At 42.6% G+C, this 21,690-nt stretch overlaps 3 protein-coding genes across 4 annotated transcripts; all 3 read right to left on the bottom strand.

The window, feature by feature from the left end:
- Positions 1-772: 772 nt before the first annotated feature.
- Positions 773-3,006, bottom strand: gem (GTP binding protein overexpressed in skeletal muscle). 2 transcript variants are annotated; one of them, XM_063879596.1, is made up of 4 exons: positions 2,349-3,006; positions 2,019-2,092; positions 1,710-1,914; positions 773-1,624 (listed from the first exon to the last, which is right to left on the bottom strand). In XM_063879596.1, exons 1-4 carry the CDS (start codon positions 2,701-2,703, stop codon positions 1,341-1,343), a joined length of 918 nt encoding a protein of 305 aa, XP_063735666.1. In that variant the 5' UTR covers positions 2,704-3,006; the 3' UTR covers positions 773-1,340. The 2 variants fall into 2 exon arrangements, with proteins under 2 accessions (XP_063735666.1, XP_063735665.1); XM_063879595.1 differs by having other exon boundaries at positions 775-1,624; positions 2,019-2,095.
- A 6,422-nt stretch (positions 3,007-9,428) lies between these two features.
- On the bottom strand, positions 9,429-21,621 carry rad54b (RAD54 homolog B). Its single transcript, XM_063880396.1, has 16 exons — positions 21,503-21,621; positions 20,482-20,660; positions 20,176-20,365; positions 15,244-15,462; positions 14,358-14,657; positions 14,081-14,243; positions 13,775-14,000; positions 13,495-13,581; positions 13,278-13,398; positions 13,049-13,188; positions 12,164-12,454; positions 11,592-11,755; positions 11,131-11,392; positions 10,774-10,840; positions 10,478-10,675; positions 9,429-9,910 (listed from the first exon to the last, which is right to left on the bottom strand). The coding sequence occupies exons 2-16, from the start codon at positions 20,626-20,628 to the stop codon at positions 9,690-9,692; spliced, it is 2,796 nt and encodes a 931-aa protein (XP_063736466.1). The 5' UTR covers positions 20,629-20,660; positions 21,503-21,621; the 3' UTR covers positions 9,429-9,689.
- On the bottom strand, positions 15,774-20,051 carry LOC134862454 (fibrinogen silencer-binding protein). Its single transcript, XM_063880397.1, has 2 exons — positions 18,108-20,051; positions 15,774-17,247 (listed from the first exon to the last, which is right to left on the bottom strand). The coding sequence occupies exons 1-2, from the start codon at positions 18,512-18,514 to the stop codon at positions 16,692-16,694; spliced, it is 963 nt and encodes a 320-aa protein (XP_063736467.1). The 5' UTR covers positions 18,515-20,051; the 3' UTR covers positions 15,774-16,691.
- Positions 21,622-21,690: the final 69 nt, after the last annotated feature.

Genomic DNA, 21,690 nt, shown 5'->3' with positions numbered 1-21,690 from the left:
AGGTCAATTTAACTCAAGCTTTAATAATAAAAAAAACAATAATACGGTGTGCAGAAATCTAGTTTTAACTTAAAATGTGGTAACAATGGTACTTTATAAGTGTTTTGTCTAATATATTTTTGCCTTCACATTCCTGACCCATCCTCACATTAAACCAGAATTATTTTCAAAGACACCCAGATGCTGCACATGCTATCATCATGGGCTAAAAGCTGCGGGCTAGACAAGCTGCGGAAAGCTGCTTGGAAACAACGCAGAGCTTTATGTGAATCTGCAACTGTAGAATAACAAGCTGTGTGTGAGTCACCGTTTCACGGCACCGTCATTTAACCAGAACCTGTGAGAGCAGTGTTGATGTCTCAGCGGATGAAGCCATTAATTCAGATGGAGGTGACTCAGTTATGTAATGTTTGCTGCTCTGTCTTCTGATAGATTTTCTGGCCAATGTGCTCCAACTCCATCTGCCTGATGCTTACTCAAATGAACAAACACAACACACTTCCTGGGAATGTTACCGTGGCAACATATTTTACCGCTTTTCTCTCTCACACAGGCAAACAAACATAAAAAGGGGACTAAATGTGTTTCTAAAAGTTCAGCTTTAATGTCACCTGACTCATCTTTTGACAGCTCAGTTGTGCGTCTTTTGTATCAAAGCTGAGTCACCCACGGTATTATTTCATTGTTAATTTTGAGATGACAGACAACAAGCAACAGTTTTTTTTCTTATCCAAAATTGGATGATGTCACTTTATTTCAATACACAACACTGAAACATACAAGTAGCAAAATACATCATCAGTCTGTTATTTATAACAAAGTCAAAAATAAAACACATTATAAATTAAATCAAAGAAACCACTAAATGATCATCTTCATACTTAATCATCAATATCTTACAAATCTCAGCACCTTGACAGAACGACAGGCGAGAGGTTTGGCAGGGATGAGAGCATAAGGATGAGGAGAGAGAGAAGTCTGGAGAGAAACGGATAATATGAATGCGTTTGTTCAAAACACAGAAACATCACATCATTCTCCATCGGTTGATTTCTATCCTCCAAAATGGATGCCTCATAAACACATGAAGTCTTTGCATCAAGTCCATTGCAAAGGCTGTGCTATTCCACTCAGTCTGCTTTAGGGAGCAGCATGTGGATGCATTGGAGAAAAGTTGCAAACGCCTCTCACGTACACCAGGCTGGCTCAGTCTGAATACTGAGGATTGAACCATTCAACATTTACCCCTTCAGAGAGAGGCCTCCACATTTTCGGCTCTCCAGGTTGTACTTTGCTTTAAAGGTTTGATGAAGAGTTAAACCATAGTGTCTGTCAGGCTCCTACATCACCGAGAGGTCATGGCAGGACTTAGACTTTAGCCATAACGCCACACTGGGATTGTTCTTTGCTACCACCTTGTCTAGGTAGCGTTTTGCCTTTTTAGGGAGGCTCTCTCGACGTGCATTACAGTTTATGTGTCTACGATGCTTGCTGGCTTCCTTGGATTCTCGGCGTAGACGCAGCTGTCGTACCATGCCTTGAAAAGCCTCCCACACGTTGTGCTGCATAGCGGCTGAGGTTTCAATAAACTTGCAGTCAAAGACAGCAGCGCAGGCACGACCCTCTGAAACAGAAAGCCAATGATGAGTTATTAAAAAACCTTACAGTGAAAAGTGCTCATTACACACAGACAGGGATTGTCTCCTCACCACTGAAAGACACCTCTCTGCGTCGCACCAGGTCACATTTGTTCCCCACCAGGATGATCGGTGTGTGTTGAGCAGGACGGACGCACCGCAGGGTTGTTCTGAGCTCAGAGGCTCTCAGGAACGAGGCCCGGTCAGTCACAGAGTACAGCAACAGGTAGGCATCACCTGTGTGCATGCAGGGCTCCGGAGCACGTTCACTGTCAGTCTGAAATCACAAACACAAACAGTTAGATTCAATAATTACACTTAGATATGTGCAGTGTGGCCTCATCTGAGTCACACAAGTCAATGCAGCAGTTTCTGTCTCACCTCTGTATCCCATGTGTCAAGAAGAGTAAGATTTGCAGGCTCTCCATCTACCTCAATTTCCTTCTCACACACCTCTTCTGGAAAGATACACATAACAAACAAATGGGAACACTATATTAGTGAAAGAGTAGACTTCTATGAAAAATGGTAGCAGGATTGTTCTTTATTATTGTCGTTAACTTGGCAAAGTAATCAACACTGACATAATGGTGACCTTTTTCTAGTTAAAATTATGAAAAAATAATCAGTTTTGTCATTTAGTTTTGGGGATTGTTTGTTTTTGTCAAAAATAAAGTTTCACTATAGCTATATTTCTAATCTTTTCCTCACCTCCGCACAGCTCGTAGTCATCGCTGTCCATGCTGTCCGCTGCTCCGGCGAAGATGTTCGCGAAGGCCGTCTTGCCGACCCCGCTGGCCCCTAACAGCACCACTCGGTACGGGCTGCACGGTTCCGCAGACTCCCCGGCGGAGTCGGTGGAGATGACCGAGTCTGAGGACGACCAACTCAGGCGACTCCCGTCCGACTCCCTGGCGGAGTTGGTGCAGGATTTGGAGCGGGAGATGCATCCGGGGACCCGGGCCAGGAGGCTGTCTGTGAGCTGGTGGCTGCCCGGGTCGCAGATGCTCCACCGGTGCAGCTCAGTCTGCAGGCGGAGGCTGTGCCGGCGCACACTGGACAGCATGATGCCGGGGATTCAAAGTTAAAATGAAGTGGATTAACCGGTGGGATTTAACCTAGGTGCAGCTTTAACTAGGGAAAACAGCCTCAACTAGAAAGTTTAAGCAAGTTATTGCACCCTGCCCGATAAAAAAAACAAAACAAGATATAACTGTCCACTATAAAGGTCAGATGCAAAAAGGTGTATCCCGCATTAAAAAACTACGTTCACAGGAGCATTGTAACATATTTGGACCGTAAATTCCGGAGCGACAATCACTGCTGGAGTCCTTATAATGTGCCTGCTGCAGACTGTCAGTAATCTCCATCTGAGTTTGTCTCTAAAGCTGTGATGGGGTTTCCCTGCAGTTTATATAAAGAGTAGAGGGAAGGAGGAGGTGGAGGAGGAGGATGAGGAGGAGGAGGAGGGGAGGGTGACACAAGTGGAGCATGAGTATTCACTGTGATGTACTGGGTATTTACTTTTCTGACTCATTTGCACACTGGCCGACCATCTCTCGGGTTATGTACACCCACTCCATTAGGTATGGAGTTGTGCAACTGGGATATAAAATTAATCTAAAAATAAATCTTCTCTGAATATATTATAGATTATGTTTTCCGCAGATTAATAGATGTGCTCTTGTATTGCATAGAAGTCTTGGTTTTTATTCAATGGCCTCCATGCCATGTGACCCAGTGAAAATATATTTAACCTGTCCATTATCATATATAGCCCTCAAATGATGTCCGAATGGAATGGTTTATAGCTTTAGACATTTTGGAAGAAAATGCAAGATAGGTCATTGAATTACATTTTGTGTCGATTTTTTAAAATGTTTTCATGTATTTTATGTCTCATGTTGAGTGTAAACTACTCAAAAATGTGTCCACTGCATTTCGGATGTATCTTGTAACCAATGCATGCTATATACTGTACAATGTAGTTGTATGGATTACAAGAACTCCATGACCACCACCAATAAAGGGTATAATAAGTCTCAGAGAAAGTAAGAAAAGAGTGAGAAAGGAGTACAAAGGGAGTGGGAGTAGAATCTTTGATCATGTGTCTACATTTCTGTGGACTGAAAAGGCTGCTTCGGTTGGAAAAAAACATCTCGTACACAAATGCTGTCTTATAAAACCCAGTTTTTGTATAATATTTGTTCTATTTTCTTCCCTGTTTTTAAGTAAAAAATATGAATACAAATGCAGTTTAGGGGATAGGAGGTTCAATTTAAATTCACTGATGGCTAAAGTGTATTTTCGTGTAACAAACCCTCAGCGAACTGAGCAACAGTTTTACTCTCCAGCATTGATCCTTCCACATTTCAGAATGCAAAATGTGGCTGGCTGTCAAGAGGAATTTGGGGGAATCATTAGACTGGAAAAAAATAACAGTTTGAGGTAAAGTGGAAACACATGGGACGTATGAAACATCACTGTCTGCAGAGATCATTTCTAGAGCAAAGATGTCACACTTTACATACCAAGCGCTTCCTAATTGAAAAAATCAACTGCTTTTGTTAATCTTATGACATTTAAAGAATATTTTTAAATATTGGCCAAACAAGCTAGCAGTTAGAGACTATCATCTTTGGGTTTTAGTTTTACTGTTTTATTTTTCTATCTTCTATTTTAAAGACCAATCAATGAAATAATAATACTTGACCTGGTGTTCATTTCATAACAAAATCGTTAGTTATAGCATCATTTTATAAGTAAAAAAATATGTATCTAAATGCAAGTAAATGCATCTGCTTACTAATTGCTCCATTGAAGGAATTATTTTGTATATGAATCATTCAAATATTGATGTCTCATTGGCAAGTGCCAACATGAATAGATCCAAATCATGGCGGCTGCCTGTTTAACGTGACGGATGATTAACAGACATGCTACATCACCTCTTAGGCCAATAATCTTGTACTCTACAGCTGCTAAAGATAACATACAAGGAAGTAGTATTTGTCAGGCTATTGAGATTTAAAAACTATCCTTGCTAAAATAATAATAAGTAAGTTTCAACAGTTTTTGGCTGACAGGTTAAATAAATACACGTGATTCTGGTCACAACTTTCAGGAGCATGGCCAAGACAAAGACAAAGACATGTTGTTGTCTTATTAGCACTAAAGCAAAGAAGGAGTGTCAGACGGTCGTAACCTGAAAGATACAAGATGTGGCTTAAAGCTGATAACAGGTTCCATATTTGACACCTAAACACACCCTGGATTAATTTCATGGCAGGTTTATAAACTGTAATTCTTTTGTTCGTACTGTTGGTAGTTGAAAGACATTTGTCTTCTGCAGTTTCTCTCAGTGTGAGAGAATATCAGAACAAAGCTTTTTATCAGGACTTACTGTAAAACAAAGCTTTGAGAACAGGCTTAGCATGTTGAGATCCACCGCCAGCAGCACATTGCTATATGGCTGTAAACCACCTGTTAATATTTTGTTTACAATCCGTCTATCAAAATAGACATTGGTCCAGAAAGACCCGGCATTACATCACTCTTAACTCCTGAACATCAGATTATAATTTACCAAAGCACTGTGTGTGTGAAAGAGAGAACGCAGAGAGCTATTACAGCAATTGTGGGATTACACAGATTTTTCGGCTGTTGTTTTTCAGGACTTCTCTATTGGGTTGTGGCGTCATCTGTGAGACCTGCTGCTGTGTATTAAAGCGCTGATCTGATCTGCCAGACAGATAATGGGGCAACATTAAATCCTTGGTAAGTGCTGGAGCAGGACCAGGATCAAGAGGAAGGGGGGGGGACGGGGTTTTGCTCCGGCTGGCTGCATTGCAGGGTCACAGTGATGGCTATAGATTGGAGCTGAATTTGAGACCTCTTTCCTTCTATTAATTTTTTTCACATGCTGTGAAACTTGCTTTATTTTACAAGGTCAGGAGAGAACAAAAACAAAAGACATTGTGACTTAATAAAGGCCTGGAGAAAATCAAGAGAAGGGAAAAAAAGGGGTGAATATTCAAAACTAAAATCAGGGACAGTCGAACGAGGTTGTCCTCACTAAAGCGAAATTCCAGTGAATTAAAACATTCCTGCCAACAGCAATAACTCACCTCTGGCTGGCAGATGACTCACTGCTTTATAGTTTCTCTTTTGCTAACTGAACTTATAACTTCTCGCTCTCATTTAATATGCCATTGAGGATGAGAGCATAAGGATGAGGAGAGAGAGAAGTCTGGAGAGAAACGGATAATATGAATGCGTTTGTTCAAAACACAGAAACATCACATCATTCTCCATCGGTTGATTTCTATCCTCCAAAATGGATGCCTCATAAACACATGAAGTCTTTGCATCAAGTCCATTGCAAAGGCTGTGCTATTCCACTCAGTCTGCTTTAGGGAGCAGCATGTGGATGCATTGGAGAAAAGTTGCAAACGCCTCTCACGTACACCAGGCTGGCTCAGTCTGAATACTGAGGATTGAACCATTCAAGATTTACCCCTTCAGAGAGAGACCTCCACATTTTCGTCTCTCCAGGTTGTACTTTGCTTTAAAGGTTTGATGAAGAGTTAAACCATAGTGTCTGTCAGGCTCCTACATCACCGAGAGGTCATGGCAGGACTTAGACTTTAGCCATAACGCCACACTGGGATTGTTCTTTGCTACCACCTTGTCTAGGTAGCGTTTTTGCAAAAACAAAAGACATTGTGACTTAATAAAGGCCGGAGAAAATCAAGAGAAGGGAAAAAAGGGGTGAATATTCAAAACTAAAATCAGGGACAGTCGAACGAGGTTGTCCTCACTAAAGGGAAATTCCAGTAAATTCAAACATTCCTGCCAACAGCAATAACTCACCTCTGGCTGGCAGATGACTCACTGCTTTATAGTTTCTCTTTTGTTAACTGAACTTATAACTTCTCGCTCTCATTTAATATGCCATTTTCACACTAAATGTAAATAGTATCCCACTTTTATATTGTGTTAGCTGTAATTTAGCTCTTCATTAGTGTTTTCTTTGTCCGATAAGTCTATAGGTTTTTAACTTCAATCAACTTTTATATTTTCACTTTTTTTGTTCTGTTTAATCTTATATTTCCAGATGTTTATATTGTATAATAGTTTATTTTCTAGTCTTTTTTTTATTTCCCCCAATTTAGGGATCAATAAAGTATATCTTATCTTATAAATGAAGCTTTTTGAAGGCCGTGCCCAAGATCTTGATTTGATACAGAGCTGCGACAGTTAAATGACTAGATATTGAGTATCTCTTCTCTTACTTTCTTACAGCAACTTCTAAAGGCTGCAGTGACCTAGTTTCAGATTTCTATGACCATCATAGAGTGAGGTCAGGGAGGAAACATCTTATAATATCTTGTCATCTGTACCTCAAAAATATTTAAATCAAATTTGAAATGTGGGGAAAAATAGATGACTTGTTACTCTGTGTAATCAACGGAAGATCAACAATGTGTTGAATGCTCTTGGCAAACAGGATAAACAGAGAGGCAAACCAGGCACTGAATTACCTTACATTATGTTGGATACACGTTCACTACTAAATAAGACTTTTAAATGATATGGAGGTATAAGGAATTAAAGTACATTTGGTCGACATTCGTTGGCTTTTTTACCCTCTGCTGTATCTCTTTACATCTATAAAGAAAGCAGTACAGAAGAGAGCATTAATTAGAGAGTGACGCATATTATAATCATCATCATGTCATCTCATCTGAAAGGAGAGCAGACAGGAAGCGGAGCCTTAAATGGCGTTTCAAAGGACAGTAAACTTTCACCATGTTACCATAAGAGCCACGCCTCTTAACTTGTCCCTAATTAATGTCTAGATTAGTCTCTTCAAACTCAAGTGTAACCAGTTTGGTTCCATCAACTCAGCCTGTGAAGAAGAGAGTGCATCTGCTTCTGGTGCTGCTGCCCCATCAATAAATCTAGGACTGATATTATTGAAATGAGAATTGTGAACTTGTGTTGATACCAGAGGCTTGGCTTCTACAGCAGATTCAGATCTTCCACAGAGATCCTGGGATCACAGAGAATAACTCCCAATCTGTGAATCAGTCTCTCCATCAAAACAACTGTAACTCTTCCTGACCCTTCGGCTTGGAGAGTTGTTCATTCAATCTGAACGCCAGGTCTCTGAGCCGTCCGGCTGGACCGCATGGCTTAAATGATGGATTGGCGATGCAGCCAGCAGCGGCTTCTAAGAGCTTCACACAGTACTCAAATCCTCCTCGTGCACACAACAGCACGTGGCCTACGAGACTGGAGGAGTGATCTGGATCAATATCCTGCTTTGATAGAAAGAGTCCTCTCCCTGACACGTGTCCAATGACAAAGTGCTTCAACACATAATAGGCTCTGGAATAACATACAGTATGTTACATTGTCAAAGCTAGGCCAGGGCAGTTGCTTGGGTGACAGTTGCTAAGCCACCATTGGTTCATGTCTGAGTCTGTAGGAAATCAGTTTCCCTTTCTCAACTTCTGTACTCTGTATTATTCATTCATATTCATAAGTTCATTTTAGCCCTACTATTGGCATGGGGTGATGGAAGACAGTTTAGGATTTTACTGCAGGAAACACTTAAGATATTGTGTTAGTGGTGAATTTCAAATATCAGGATATCGTGAAAGTCTTCAGATGACAAAAGAGCCTTAATGAAAAAACAACATGCGGAGTCCCTTTCCTACCAGCCACTATACGGAGCACCTTCACTAAACCTCTCAGTGCTACATATCTTTTTACATTCATTTCTTGATTAATTGTGAGATAAAGTGATTCAAGCAGGTTTGAGAGCAATTTGAATAGTATAAAATGTATTTTGGCCATGATAACGCCATGTCCAGACTGAATAACCTCAATAACCTCTGGAGCCGCTAGCATGGCTGCAGACTCTCAGTCTGGTTCAACAATCCTAAATTGATGAGCTTCTAAAAGCTGACATTGATTCCAGAGACTGGACTGTCATCAGCAGTTTAAATTCACATTGTGGCCACAAAGGTGGTATAAGGATACCTCTAGTATGGCACACACACTGACCGGCTGCAGAGCAACAGCCGTCATAATCACTAAAGGGAAAGCTAAACATCTCAGAGAGAGAGAGAGAGGACCCGTTTATTACACAACAAAGTACTGAACAATCAGACAAGAGTGGTGAGCATCCCATAAATAATAATTACCCTGTTTTACCTGAAAGTCTTATTGTGTTGGAGCTCTGTCAATCTGACAGACGCGAGCACAAATCATATGTAGATTCAGGACGTTCCCACATGCAACGATATAACTCCCACACAACAGCTTTGTGTTGAGAGCAAACAAGTGTTAGCAAAATGACAGACTGAGCAGATCAAACTATGGCCCACATTAAAAAGAAAAGAAAAGAAAAATAAGTTATCCCTAAATCAGATTCACTGAACAGAAAATGTTCTTTATTGGAAGATGAAGCTCCTGATGCAGACGGCCCTGAACTGGAGTGTTTTCTATGGGTGGTTGTATACACATTCTCTCCATACCACCCAGGGTCTGTGTCAACGAAACACGTCTCTGAACAACATAAATCCTCTAAATCGCAGTAAATATTACTGTAGATGGACACAGGAGTACCCCTCGAGCGTGCTTATCTACTCAATGAGGATATAAAACATACCTGGCACACAAACACTTCTAATCTGCCTCATTCAAACACGCATATTAGCAGGAGGAATTATTCAGTCAATAGCAGATGTTCAACACTTTAAGAGCCTGTTTTCACACATCTGCCTTTTGAATTTCATTTATTTCATGAAGTTTTGCAGTAAATTACTTTGAATAAATTAAGAAAAAATGTTTAAAATAACTCATAGAATGTAAGTAACATCACTCAGTGCCCACTGTTGAGTGTTTAGGCATATCACGTAGCCAGTCTACTGACAAAGCCCAGAGAGCCTGAAAACATGTAAAACAAGGTTTTGTGTGTGTGTGTGTGTGTGTGTGTGTGTGTGTGTGTGTGTGTGTGTGTGTGTGTGTGTGTGAGTCTTTTCACGGGGCTGTGTGAGAGATGGTTGTCTGGAAGGCAAAGGTGATGTGTTTCCGTGCGAGATCGAGGTACGGGTCTGAGAAGGTGTGTGTGTCACCGGAGAAATGTCTCCACTGCATCAGCTCGGACATGCTGAGAGGCTTCTGCGGCGCCCCCCCTCGGTCACCTTGACGACCGAGCTGGCAAGGTCTAGCAGAAACCTGCTCGTCTTCCTCTTCGACAGCTGAGGAGGAAGAAAATAGGGAGTTAAAAGAGTTCTTAATCCCCAAAATGACACCACACGTACCTTCAATTCATAAGGGAAATGAAGTTTCTCTCGCATGCCTCCACAGTGAAGGAAGAATCCCAAAATGAATAGAAGTAAATGGGTGTGGCATTTAACAAACAGCAAAGCCATATCAAAACATCTTTAACTGTACAAACAACTCTTGCAGCATAATTCAAGTCCCATGTATCCAATTGAATGCTCAATACCGCCCAGAATGCAACAAAAATGTGTGGGAGGTAGTAGTAGAGCATACCAATGGGTCCATGAGACCGGGATAATACTGCAGTTGTTTGTAAATGATTTGCTGTTGTCAAAACTGGCCACCATTTACTTAGATTCATCAATCCTTTCCTCAGTCGTTTATATTTGACGTTCACTGATAAGGTACGCATGTAAAACAGTTTTTCTTCACAAATTGAAGGTAAGTAGAAATAAGCAATATATTCAAATCATTTTTTGGGAGGCTAAGTGTCCTTTTAAAGACTTAAATATGGCGTCAGTGTGTGTCGCCTCATTGCCTACCGTGGACTGAGCCGTCCATGCTGCAGCTGCAGTTCAGCAGGTCGTGTGTCAGGCAGAGCGTGTCTGTCAGGCTAAAAAGATCTCGCAGCTCACTGGTGGAGAAGCTAGTGTGCTCTGCCTTTTTGCCCAGGTCCACCACTGTCCCAGAAAGCCCCTGCTTGGACACCTGCCTCTGGAATATACGCTCTTCAATAGTGCCTGAAAGGAAATAACACACACCCAGTTATCAAGCTTGAGTCTGGATCCTGATATGCTGAAGATTATGGCTGACTGAGTGCGTTTATGTGTTTTCTGACCTGCGGTGAGGAGACGATAAATGTGCACAGTCTTCTTCTGTCCATCTCTCCACACCCGAGCCATGGCCTTGACACAGAAGGGAGGAAAAAGTTCAGGGAAGAAACCGCACAATGTTCACAGCGCCATCTGGTGGATATGCAAGTACATGAGAGTCTAAGGGCCAGCGTGACCCGGTGTTTAATTGACAGCCTTCACACCAGCCTAAACAAAAGCGCATTATTCTGTTGACCCGATCCAAAGAGGTAAAGTGTGAAGGCCCTTGAAGTATGTGCGTGTGTAAAAGACAGAAGACCAAACACAGAGAAACAGTGTTAGAGACTTTTACCTCTCTAGGCATGTCTCAGTGTGTGTGTTACCTGCATGTCATTGGCAGGGTTCCAGTCGATATCATACAGCACCAGGTGGGATGCCCCGATTAGGTTAAGCCCCACCCCGCCTGCTTTGGAGCTCAGTAGAAACAGGAAGTTCTGAGAGTAAGGACTATTAAAACCGTCGACCAGCCGCTGCCTCTGGCTGGTGGGGGTGTGGCCGTCAAGTCGGCAGAAGGTGTAGCTCATATGGACGCACAAGTCCTGCAGCAAGTCAAGTGTCTTTGTATAGTTGGACACTACGACCACCCTGCAGGGGCACACACACTCTGTCAGCTTAAATACAGAAAAATCACCCACACACACACACACACACACACACACACACACACACACACACACACACACACACACACACACACACACACAACACACACACACACACACACACACACACACACACACACACACACACACACACACACACACACACACACACACACACACACCTGTCTGAGGGGTTGAGTTGTCTGATGGTGGTCAGTAAGTCCGACAGCACCAGAAGTTTTCCAGAGTCAGCCGTGTTGAGTCCACCTGAAGAGTAGGATTCTGGGAAGAGCTCAACCAGGCCGTCGTATAAAGTGTTCTCCACCGAACCACTGTCATGTTTTTCCTGAAAAAGAAACACAGTACTCTAAACACTGAAACATTCAGAGTTGAATAAATTACAACATAAGGCAATAATATCAGATCAAAATCTTAAGAGGCTGGATGCAGATGTATTATTATTAATAATATTAACAATAAGAATAATAATGACAATAAGATCATTTATAAAGCCCCATTAATAACATTAACTGCAGCTCAAACAGCTTTACAAGTGAACCAAACTTAAATCAACAAACCACAAAACATGTATTTGAAATATATGAAAAATATTAAATAATATCACGGATGATTTAAAAAGGCAAGATCAAAATAAGTTTGAGCTTCTTCTAAAAAAAACGATTTTACAGTATTTGCTTGTCCTATTTGTGATGGTCGTTGTTTCCATCCCCTCGCTACAAGCAGAGAGCGTTACCTTGACGGTGGAGAGCAGCAGCCCGGGGTGGTTACAGAGCTTCTTCAGGGCGGTGATGCAGGCCAGGTGTGTGTGAGTTTGCGTGGAGCCCTGGAGGCAGGCTCTGAAGACCCTGTGGCCGAGAAGCTGCTGGTACAGATCTCGCTGTAGAGGGGAAGGCTCGCAGAACAACGTCCAGTCGAGACGAGGAGGCAGGTAGCGGTTGATGATCTCCTGCGTCCGTCTCAGGATGAACATGCCGGTCAAGCGAGAGAGCTCGGCCGCTCGCTCTTCCCCCAAAACGCTCTCCTCCTGCCGACAGAGACGAAACAAGATCAGGTTTATTGCTAGATGAAGTTGCCCATGTACAATGTTGATATTTCAGGCTTGTAGAGTTTAGAAAGTGGGCACAGGTTCCTTTTTGTGCATAATAATCAGACAATAATAGAAGGTAAAAATGAAATGAAATTGGTTCAGGGACCATAACTTCAAACGCTATGGACTGATCATTTACAGTTTATAAAAAGTGTATTTAATCTAACCACTGAGTTGAATGCATGAAGGCCAAAGAAAAAAATCATACAACATTCAGAGCGCAATTGTCCCGTTGCAGCTATATAAAGATCGAGGGTCAATTAAGTTTTTCTGGGCTGGAAAACAAATTCAAAATCCAATTATTCTCCCCTAATGTGACGGGGACATCGGCTAAATGGAAGTAATTCTATATTTCTTTTTTGGGGGGCACAAAACATAGATTTGGTCCCTAAATTAAACTGTTTGTGTCTCTAAAATAGCTATTGTAGAGGGAAAGAAACATCATTACAAAAGGTGATTTCCAAATGTTGTGTATGTCAAGTGACTACTGTATATCGAAAGGAAAAGCCAAAAGAGCAGAGGTTGCATCACCTCAGTGCAGGCGGGCTGTCTGGAGCGTAGAATCGGCTCCTCGTAAACTTTCCTATACCCAGTGGACGACCCCAGGATGCCCGGGTTTACAAACTCTATGATCGCATAAAACTCCTGCAGGTCATTCTGCACCGGGGTGCCTGCAAAACACAAAGACAAGTTTTTTGAGGATTGGTTGTCAGAGACACTTCCATCCTTTTCCTCCATCTTCCTCAGCAGGAGTGAGTACCTGTCAGTATGACTCTGCGGCTACAGCTCAGGCTGCTGATGGCTGAGGACGTCTTGATGCTGCTGTTCTTTAACCTGTGGCCCTCGTCACAAATCACAAGACCAAACTCCACTTTCTGTACCTGTAGTCATGAGGTAACGATACATTGATAGAATGAAAGGTTAATACGGGCTGATTTATTAGCAGATTCTACACATGACAGACAAGGTGAACATACCTGCTCCAGGCAGCGCAGCAGCATTTCATAGCTGATCACAAGGACGCTGTGCAGAGGAGACAACACAAACTTCTCTATCCTGTTGTCCTGCACGCAAGTCAATAAAGGTTGAATAATATTAATGACTTAAAATAGAGATTAAGGTAAATAAACCCTTATACATCCCCTCTGTGGGACGCATAAGGGTTTCTGATTTTGTTACATATTTTTTTGCAGAAATCTGTTAAAAGCACATGTCATTTTCTGCCAATAGATAAATAATTTCCCCTCCTCTCCTCACCTGATCCACAGTGAAAACGTTGATCCTCTCTCGGCCCAGCCACTTCTTAAACTCGGCCCCCCAGTTGTGCACGAGGCTGCCAGGAGTGACCACGAGGACACGCTTCGCAACCGGTTTCCCGCCGTAAGGGCCTTGTTTAAGCATCGTCCACGCCAGCGCCACACTTTGCAGGGTCTTCCCCAGACCCATCTCGTCAGCCAGGATGGCCCCGTGGCGCCCCACAGCTCTACACAATCACACACATTATTACCATCTGTTGATGAGAGGAACGAGAGAAGAGAAGTGGTTCAAGGACGGCTCCGTCACCTCAAGCCCATGACACACTCATAGAGGAAGAGCAGGCCGTCTCTCTGGTGGGGTCGCAGGTGAGTCGTCAGGTACGGGTCAACAACAACGTCCACCACAGGAAGCCCCGCTTTGTTGTTAGACCACTGGTGGTTCGCAGAGGGGCGAGGCATCACCAGAGCACCTGCAACCGATCCAGAGTTCTGAGTATTTCCCTATAACAGTACTGGCGTTCTGGGAAAACATGTTTACTAAAAATTATGACACATCATTAACAAGTATTATTACTACTTCATACCTGGAGCCAGCGGGTCATGGCGAGGTTTGCAGGTTTGTTGCTGCTCTGGTTTGGACCCCGAGTGATCGGCTCCCCCCGACGGCAGTGGGGAGCAGAAAGCTTTGGACCCTGACCCACGAGAGGGAGGTGGAGCCGTCTTTGTGACTGGCTCCTCTTTCTCTACCTGAACCTCCAGGAAACAACGACCCCTGGCAAAGTCTTCAGCTGAAATGATCCCCATCACCTCCACCTCCTTCCCTCCGATCATCAGGGTCTCTCCATCAGACAGGGAGGCCAGTGTTGACACCTTGTAGCCGCTACCTAAACACAAACAGGCACAAGCATTCACAATGAACATACACAGTGTGTGTTGGGGGAAAAAATGAGTTTGAAATGTTTGTTAAATATACTTAAAATGGTAGATATTCCTTTCATTGTCCCTGAGTGGACAAAAAAACACTTGTTTAAGATTTAAGACGCACATTAAAATAACCTGTTTACATAAATGAACCCATTTCACAACACAGTATATCACGTCATGATTAATATACGGCATTAAATACAATACTTTCCTTAAGTGTAGACAGATTATGAATCGTGCTTCATCAGTTACTTTTGAAGGTTAATAAATAAGAAAGTGTAAACAAATCTACTCGAGGTGTAAGCACTAACATCGATTCCAGGTGTGGGTACAGAGTACACTTCAGTTCTCACCCATGATGATTCCTATGTATGTATTCAATCAACATTTAAAGTAGCATGTTAAAGATTTGATTAAAAGGACTGGTGTGTAGAGTTTAGTGGCACCTAGGGATAAAGCCAATTGATGGCACACTAAGGTCACCCCTCCCTTTCCAAGCATGTCAAAGAACTACGATGGCAAGTATAACATTGGTTAATTAATCACCCTTTCCAATGTCCTTGCCCTCCATGTCTTTCAGTGTGGCTGTGCGTCCTCTTGTGATCAGGACTGCATCGCCCTCCCAGCGCTTGTGTTTCTTCTTACTGGCTTTACACCACATCACACTGAAGTACCGCACTCCTTCCTGACTGCAGCCAGAGTCTGGGCCTGCCGCTGCGGAAACACCGACTGACCTTGAATTCATCTGAGGGTCACCATTCACTCCTGCAACACAAAGACATACAATGTGGTGAAAACTAGAGAAATGTCTAACACACACTTTACACAACTCGCCAGCAGGGGTCACTGCTGCACCAGTCTACTGTTCACGCTAGCTACATACCAAACCTGATAGACCCAACCCCCCCATACATTCACATGCCTGAAAAAAAAGTGCTACTCCATGTTAGAAACAAAAGTGTATGGACCCTTTGTCATCAAACAACCAAAGTAAGGAAAAAGATTTTCCTAAGAGAGGTTGAAATCTTGAGAGCGGACGCCTGTTTGTAATAAACACAAAATCAGTAGCATTTTTTTTTTAATAAAAACAAGTAAACATAAGCACAAAGTGTAAAAATAAACCGACAACATTCACATACCAACAAACATTACAATACAATCAATGTCACATACATTAAATAACAATTACATCGCAAATCCAATTCCACATCTCCTTTCTTCTGATCGCTTGACTCGCCATCAATTCAGTAACCAGAGAGAAGTATGACTAACATTTCTCTCACTGCAATGGAAATCCAGCAACTCACAGAACAGGATTGGTCATCAGTAGCATCTCGTGTTTAAGGCCTTCGGCAGTTTAACCTGTGCTTCAGTCCTGGAAATCTGAACATTTCTCAGTTTTAAAAAGTGTAACTTTGTTTGTGCTCATGTTTCATTTTTAACATACAGAATACTGTATAAGCGCCACTAGCTTGGTTACCTTAAAGTGCTACAAGATCATGTTTTTTTATTTGATTGCATCTGATTCGTTAGATCAAGTGGGTTTTTTCTTTTTAAGAAACTCCAGTTAGTAGTGGTTCAATAATAATAATATGCTTACAGATGCATACCGTATAGGGAACAGATCGAGGCAGGAAAAGCACCATCGTGGTACGGGCCGTTCTTTACTGATAATATTCTTTTCCAAAAAGTTAAAATCACATTTTTTTTGCCTATTATGTACTGTCACAGTGTTTGTTATATTGGCATTTACAAGTTGTGTTGCTGCTTCTGTTAAAAAGTTTAAATAAAGATACATTTAAACAATGACAAGCATACACAGACTGATGGCAGATATGCAAACAGGCTTTCAGTGTTTGTACGAGGCACTGAGTTTTTGAAGTTCTGAAACGGCCATCAAAATAATAAGTGTGATAGCTCCTCCGTTTCTTCTCCTCACTTTAAGCTCCCCAGCTTCTCTCCTTTTCGATCACTGATGTGTGTGTTCATGGTCACTATAGAGGAACTGGCAGTCCGTGTCTCAGTCGAGCGGCCCTTAGTTTCTCCACTTTGATCTTGACTCTCAGAAGTTCCTCCTCCAGGTCCTGTTTCCTCTTCAGCCCCTCCCGCTTCTCCTCCAGGTACAGGGCAACCTTCCTGTGATTGGCTACCACCAACTCGTGCTCCTCTTTGGCGAGGTGCAGAGAGCGAAACCTGTCGGGCTCGTGGTGAGGGTAGTCGTCGTTGGGAAAGAGGTCACAACGTAGCTGTATCGGCGATGCGGAGAGGGGGATGTTAACGGAGGAAGTGACGGGGGACAGGGATGCTTCGTAATCGTGAACGCTGCCCAAGTCTTGCTCTGCCTCCAGCTCCTGGCCTCCATCCAGCCCTGGCTCCGAGTGCGTGGAGAGGATGGAGAGGTCTGGCGGTGGTTTTACATCCTCTTCAGGGTCCAGCTGGACCACCTCATGGGGGATACTTGGGACAGCTGCTGAGTAATCCTGGAGTCCAGCCAGAGAGGAGCTGCTGCCAGGATGTTCCACAGGAGAGCTGTGCTTGCTGTATATTAATCTACAAATGGAATAAAAGGAAAAAATTAAGTGAGACGAGAATGCTTAACCAGCATTTATCAAGGATCTACTGACAAATAAGACAAGAGGAAATTAGGCGATTTACCAGAGTAAAAATAACACCTTTATGCTGGTAACAGTCCAACAGAAAATAACATTTGTCATTGTTATGTCTATGGCTCTTCTTTGGTGCAGCTACACAAAAGGCATTATGCAGAGGCTCAATGCTTACAATGCAATAAGGGTGTTGCTTAAAGTATCCAGATGGCATGGTGCCATTTTGTGTTTTTCCTACATGTGGGGCATCCTAAGACATCTGATGTACAATTTTAAGTGTTGCTTAAATACTCAGAGAACAGCACCACAGAGGCCCTAAATTACATTATTATGGTTTTTTTGTTTTCTGTGTGCTTTCCTGAGGCAATATCAGTTGTTCTGCCCATTTTGCTGAAGAAGCACTGGAAACTTGGAACAAGTTTAAAGAATAATTTTGGAGTTGAATTTGTGATTTGTAATTGCCTTTGTCCAAACAAATAAAAACACTGCAATTGACCTGAAACTAAAGTGGCAAATGAATATGTGAATAAAATAAAAACTACTAATGAGTAGTTTGCTGCCAGTGCATAACAACAGGACATACTGTATTTTCCTCTTGAGCCTGACGGTGTACACAGAGTGTTATCTGATTGGTTTCAGAGCTGTGAGTTCAGCCCCTCCCTTCCCTCCTCCACCACCAGATGAGTCAATGTCCTGACTTAAAACTGTCAATGTTCTTGCTAAACTTTCCCCTGACTGTCGAGTTATACGTTCAGGTCTATATTAATTGGGTGTCTGTGCTGGTGGGTGTATATCACACTGTACCTGCGCAGTGCCTGGTCCTTTTCATGGATGGGTACGTGGTGAAACAGGTGAGGGATCATCTCCATGATTCTCCTGGTAGGCTCAGAGATGCTCGCTCTGTACTCTGGCTGGGCGTGTCTCCGTTGCATCACTTCCTGCTTGGCTGACTCCTTCAGCCTCTTGTAGAGGGTCCTGAGGCCTTGAGCTGTACGATGGGGTCTGTCCCCTCCCAAAGCGTTGTACTGCTCAGCAACAGTGTCCCAGCACTTGTTTTTGTCCACGATGACTGCATGCTTGTTGGTGTGCTCCTCCAGGATGCGGATGTGAGGACGGACCAGCTTCAACAGGTCCAGCTTCTCAGAGAGGGTGAAGTTGGAGGAGCGAGCTTTGCCCACCATACTGGATAAAAACACAGAACTGGATGCCATCTTATAGCATAGCGGACCCACGTAGGCCAAGTCCAGCCTATGGTGGTCACCGTTCAGCAGCCACTCTCAATACTGAGGCTCCTCACTCTTCCCACCTGTCTTTTTTGTCCCTGCTGCTGGGTTATCCTGGTCCACGGTGATAAAACCAACTCTGGTCTTATTCCCATATATCTCTAATTGTCCTTCTATTTTCCTTCCAAATCAAATATATGCCATGTCTAAAATGTGCATGGATTTATACTCTACTCCTAGGTTCCCTCTCAGCCACGTTGCACAACAAAAACAGGCTGTGCTGCACACAATAAGAATCAGGCTTAACTAGGCCAGCCTCGTTTAGGCCCCCGCCTACCGCGGAGGGCTTTGGATGAATTCCTCCCAGCTTAGGCTGACGTAGTTAAGCCGCTTAAGCCCAGCCCGACCTACTTACAGCTTGGTCTCTGTAAACCCAAAACCAAGCACAGCACAGAGCACAGCACTGCCTCCATATTATAAGATAGTGACGGCAACACAAGCTCTGTGTCCCGCACAACTGTGCAACACTGCCTTTAAGTAGTGTATTATTACAGGTTATTAGGGGTCAGGGGGTCTATTTTCCCAAAGTGAGTGACGCTATGATGTAGCGCTGGCTTAACTATGTGAAGGGGGAGGGGTTTGCGAGCGCGCTGCGCGTGCCCGCTGCAGTAATAGCGTTTATCAATTTTATGCCGTCTACAGTGAAGGTTGAAAACATAAGGATTCATTTGATTAAAACATTAATTCAGGGAGCGAGTAAAAACGGAACTGAGGCGAGCACAGAGTGGTGTTTCGTGAGGAAAACAGCGGCACTAGTTGCTCGCGCAAGAGGAGGTGGCTCACTGATCCCGAGCACAGTCCTAATCTTCCCCGCGCTGCGGCTGCACTACCCCGCTAATTTACATAATGCTGGACCTGCTGTCACTCAACCCGCCCGGTTTAACATCCAGCCCGTGCGCGTTTGTGTTATTATTAGCCATGGAGGCAGGACACTGCGGAATAGGAGAGCCGTGTTACTTAATGCAGATTCTCGTGGTTTTTATGTAGACTTGTGAAAAATGACTCAAAGGACATTTAACTGGCGCACAACTGGTTTATAGTGTAGTCAAGTTAAAGCATCGATGATGTGACGATGGAGGTGATGTTTGCAAATGCATCTCACTGTGTGTGATAATATAAAAACCATGTGGAGAGCGTTTTTAGTTTGATTTTACAGTGGTTGTGTAGAATGAAAGCAGACGCCTCCTGCATCTAAAAAGTGAACTGAATGAACAAACAAGAAGTCTTCTTCATATGCATTATAATATTCTGCAAACAAAGATTATAACTGTGCAGTAATGAATTCAGTTATAGGTATTCACAATACTTGGCATTCGAACCAGAGAGGATAAATTCAAATTTGCATAATTTTGATTTGATATTTTTTGTGTCAGTTCATCCACATGTAGAACCATGTTTAAAGCGAAATGTCATATCTCCCAATATGTTAATTCACATGTAGTTCAGTGATATGTACGTTTCCAGACGTTTACTGTCTATGTTTTTGTATTGCAGATGATGTCAGATAATGTATGCAACAGTGAAATAGGTAGGCCTACACATGATTACTGTTGACCGTAATGTCCCAGCCGAAAGTCGGTTTGTCTTACCTGCTGCTCCGTTGTCTTTGGAGTACTCTTCCGAGACAGTGGTAGGACGTTTTGCCTCATTTTCCTTACTTTCTGCTACACTGAGAACACGAGCCAAGGCCCTTGACAAGGCTGGAGCAGGATGGGCAGCTTTGGGCTGGGCATCAAACTCTGTTTCACCCAGAGCTTGGGCTGTTAAACTTCTCTGGACCTTCAGGATGAGAAGAAGGCCAATTAAACAACAACACTGGATGATAAATGAAGATGAAGGGAATTAAAAGAATACTGAGATATTGTACGGTGGGTTAAATGTTGTAAAAAATGTACCTTTTCCAGTGCATTGCCTAAACCAGGTTTAGGGCTAAGGGGCTTGAATTCAGCTGCGAGAAAAGAAGTAGATGCTCCAGGGGAAACAAACCGAGGCTTTTTCATCGCGTTACCAGAGAGCTGGCTGGGAGCTCCTGAACGTCGCATTCTGCTTCTGGCAACTAACAATCGTTTATACCCTTAAGACAGAAAGAAATGAATATTAATACAATAATTCATACCAGCAACTCATTAGGTTCTAGTAGGCACTACACCAAAGGACATATAGAAGCTCTTACAAAAAAAAGGGTCCTCCAGAATGTAGACTCACAACTAAATATCATTGTTTATTTTCTCGATTACAGTGTTGGTTCAGTCGTCTTCAACAGGAAGAAGGTAAAAAGCACTATACATTCAGACACACTAAGACAAAGGGAAATACAAACCTCATGATGATCAAATTCATTAAAGCTTTAATAGAGTATTTTAAAATAATCTTAGTAGTACTTTCACAATTACAGCTCAAACCAGTTTTGTCACTATTAAGACACACATCTTGTCCTGGTAGGGTGTGATGGACATGTAACATTTCATTCATTCATTCAAGCATTACATTACGTCACTATTCCAACAACTAAAATACACTGTTAAAACTAACTACTCGTTTGACGTAAAAGTGACATCAACATATTAATGTAGATTTTGTCTACATTAATATGGGGTGTGATTTGTCTTGAGAATAAGATAATATGACCTATTTAATCCCAACATGTTTCTATATTAATCCGGTTGACAATCGACTAACCCTTAGCTTTCTATTATTTTCAAGCTCTGTGAAAGGATTGGACCTGACACATCTGGTTTATTTAAAATTACTAAATGATCAAGCTCTACCTGCATGATCCCTCTTCATCACAGTGAGTGACATGTTAGCAAGCTAGCTTACCAGCTAGCTAACAGCAGTCGTTAACACTGGTGACAATATTTAAACTCGGCTTTATAATGTCATGTTCGATAATGTGTGACAACGTGACGTACATACCCGATAGGACCAACAGTCTAATGAAAACATTTAAGATGAAACCATTGCAGCGTATTCCAATAAAAAGTACTCGTCTTAAAACTCTCGATTCTGTTTGTGTTCTCCCGCTGAATGTTTTGAAGAACGTGATTGGTTGAATCCCAAAAGTGGGCGTGATCAAAATTAGCTAGGTGCGCTTGATTTCAATC

The sequence above is a fragment of the Eleginops maclovinus genome, chromosome 3 (assembly GCF_036324505.1).
Source record: "Eleginops maclovinus isolate JMC-PN-2008 ecotype Puerto Natales chromosome 3, JC_Emac_rtc_rv5, whole genome shotgun sequence".
Classification (NCBI taxonomy): domain Eukaryota; kingdom Metazoa; phylum Chordata; class Actinopteri; order Perciformes; family Eleginopidae; genus Eleginops; species Eleginops maclovinus.
This window is presented reverse-complemented; position numbering and strand designations above follow the sequence as displayed.

Excerpts from the sequence above, each read along its gene's own strand:
- LOC134862454 (XM_063880397.1), bottom strand. The coding sequence starts at position 18,514 with ATGGCATCCAGTTCTGTGTTTTTATCCAGTATGGTGGGCAAAGCTCGC. Across the intron at positions 17,248-18,107 it reads AAGGACCAGGCACTGCGCAG|ATTAATATACAGCAAGCACA; the intron begins GTACAGTGTGAT and ends TTCCATTTGTAG.
- gem (XM_063879595.1), bottom strand. The coding sequence starts at position 2,703 with ATGCTGTCCAGTGTGCGCCGGCACAGCCTCCGCCTGCAGACTGAGCTG. Across the intron at positions 2,096-2,348 it reads TGACTACGAGCTGTGCGGAG|AAGAGGTGTGTGAGAAGGAA; the intron begins GTGAGGAAAAGA and ends GTATCTTTCCAG. Across the intron at positions 1,625-1,709 it reads CAGAGAGGTGTCTTTCAGTG|AGGGTCGTGCCTGCGCTGCT; the intron begins GTGAGGAGACAA and ends TTTCTGTTTCAG.
- rad54b (XM_063880396.1), bottom strand. The coding sequence starts at position 20,628 with ATGCGACGTTCAGGAGCTCCCAGCCAGCTCTCTGGTAACGCGATGAAA. Across the intron at positions 14,658-15,243 it reads GGGCAAGGACATTGGAAAGG|GTAGCGGCTACAAGGTGTCA; the intron begins GTGATTAATTAA and ends GTTTGTGTTTAG. Across the intron at positions 14,244-14,357 it reads CCATGACCCGCTGGCTCCAG|GTGCTCTGGTGATGCCTCGC; the intron begins GTATGAAGTAGT and ends GATCGGTTGCAG.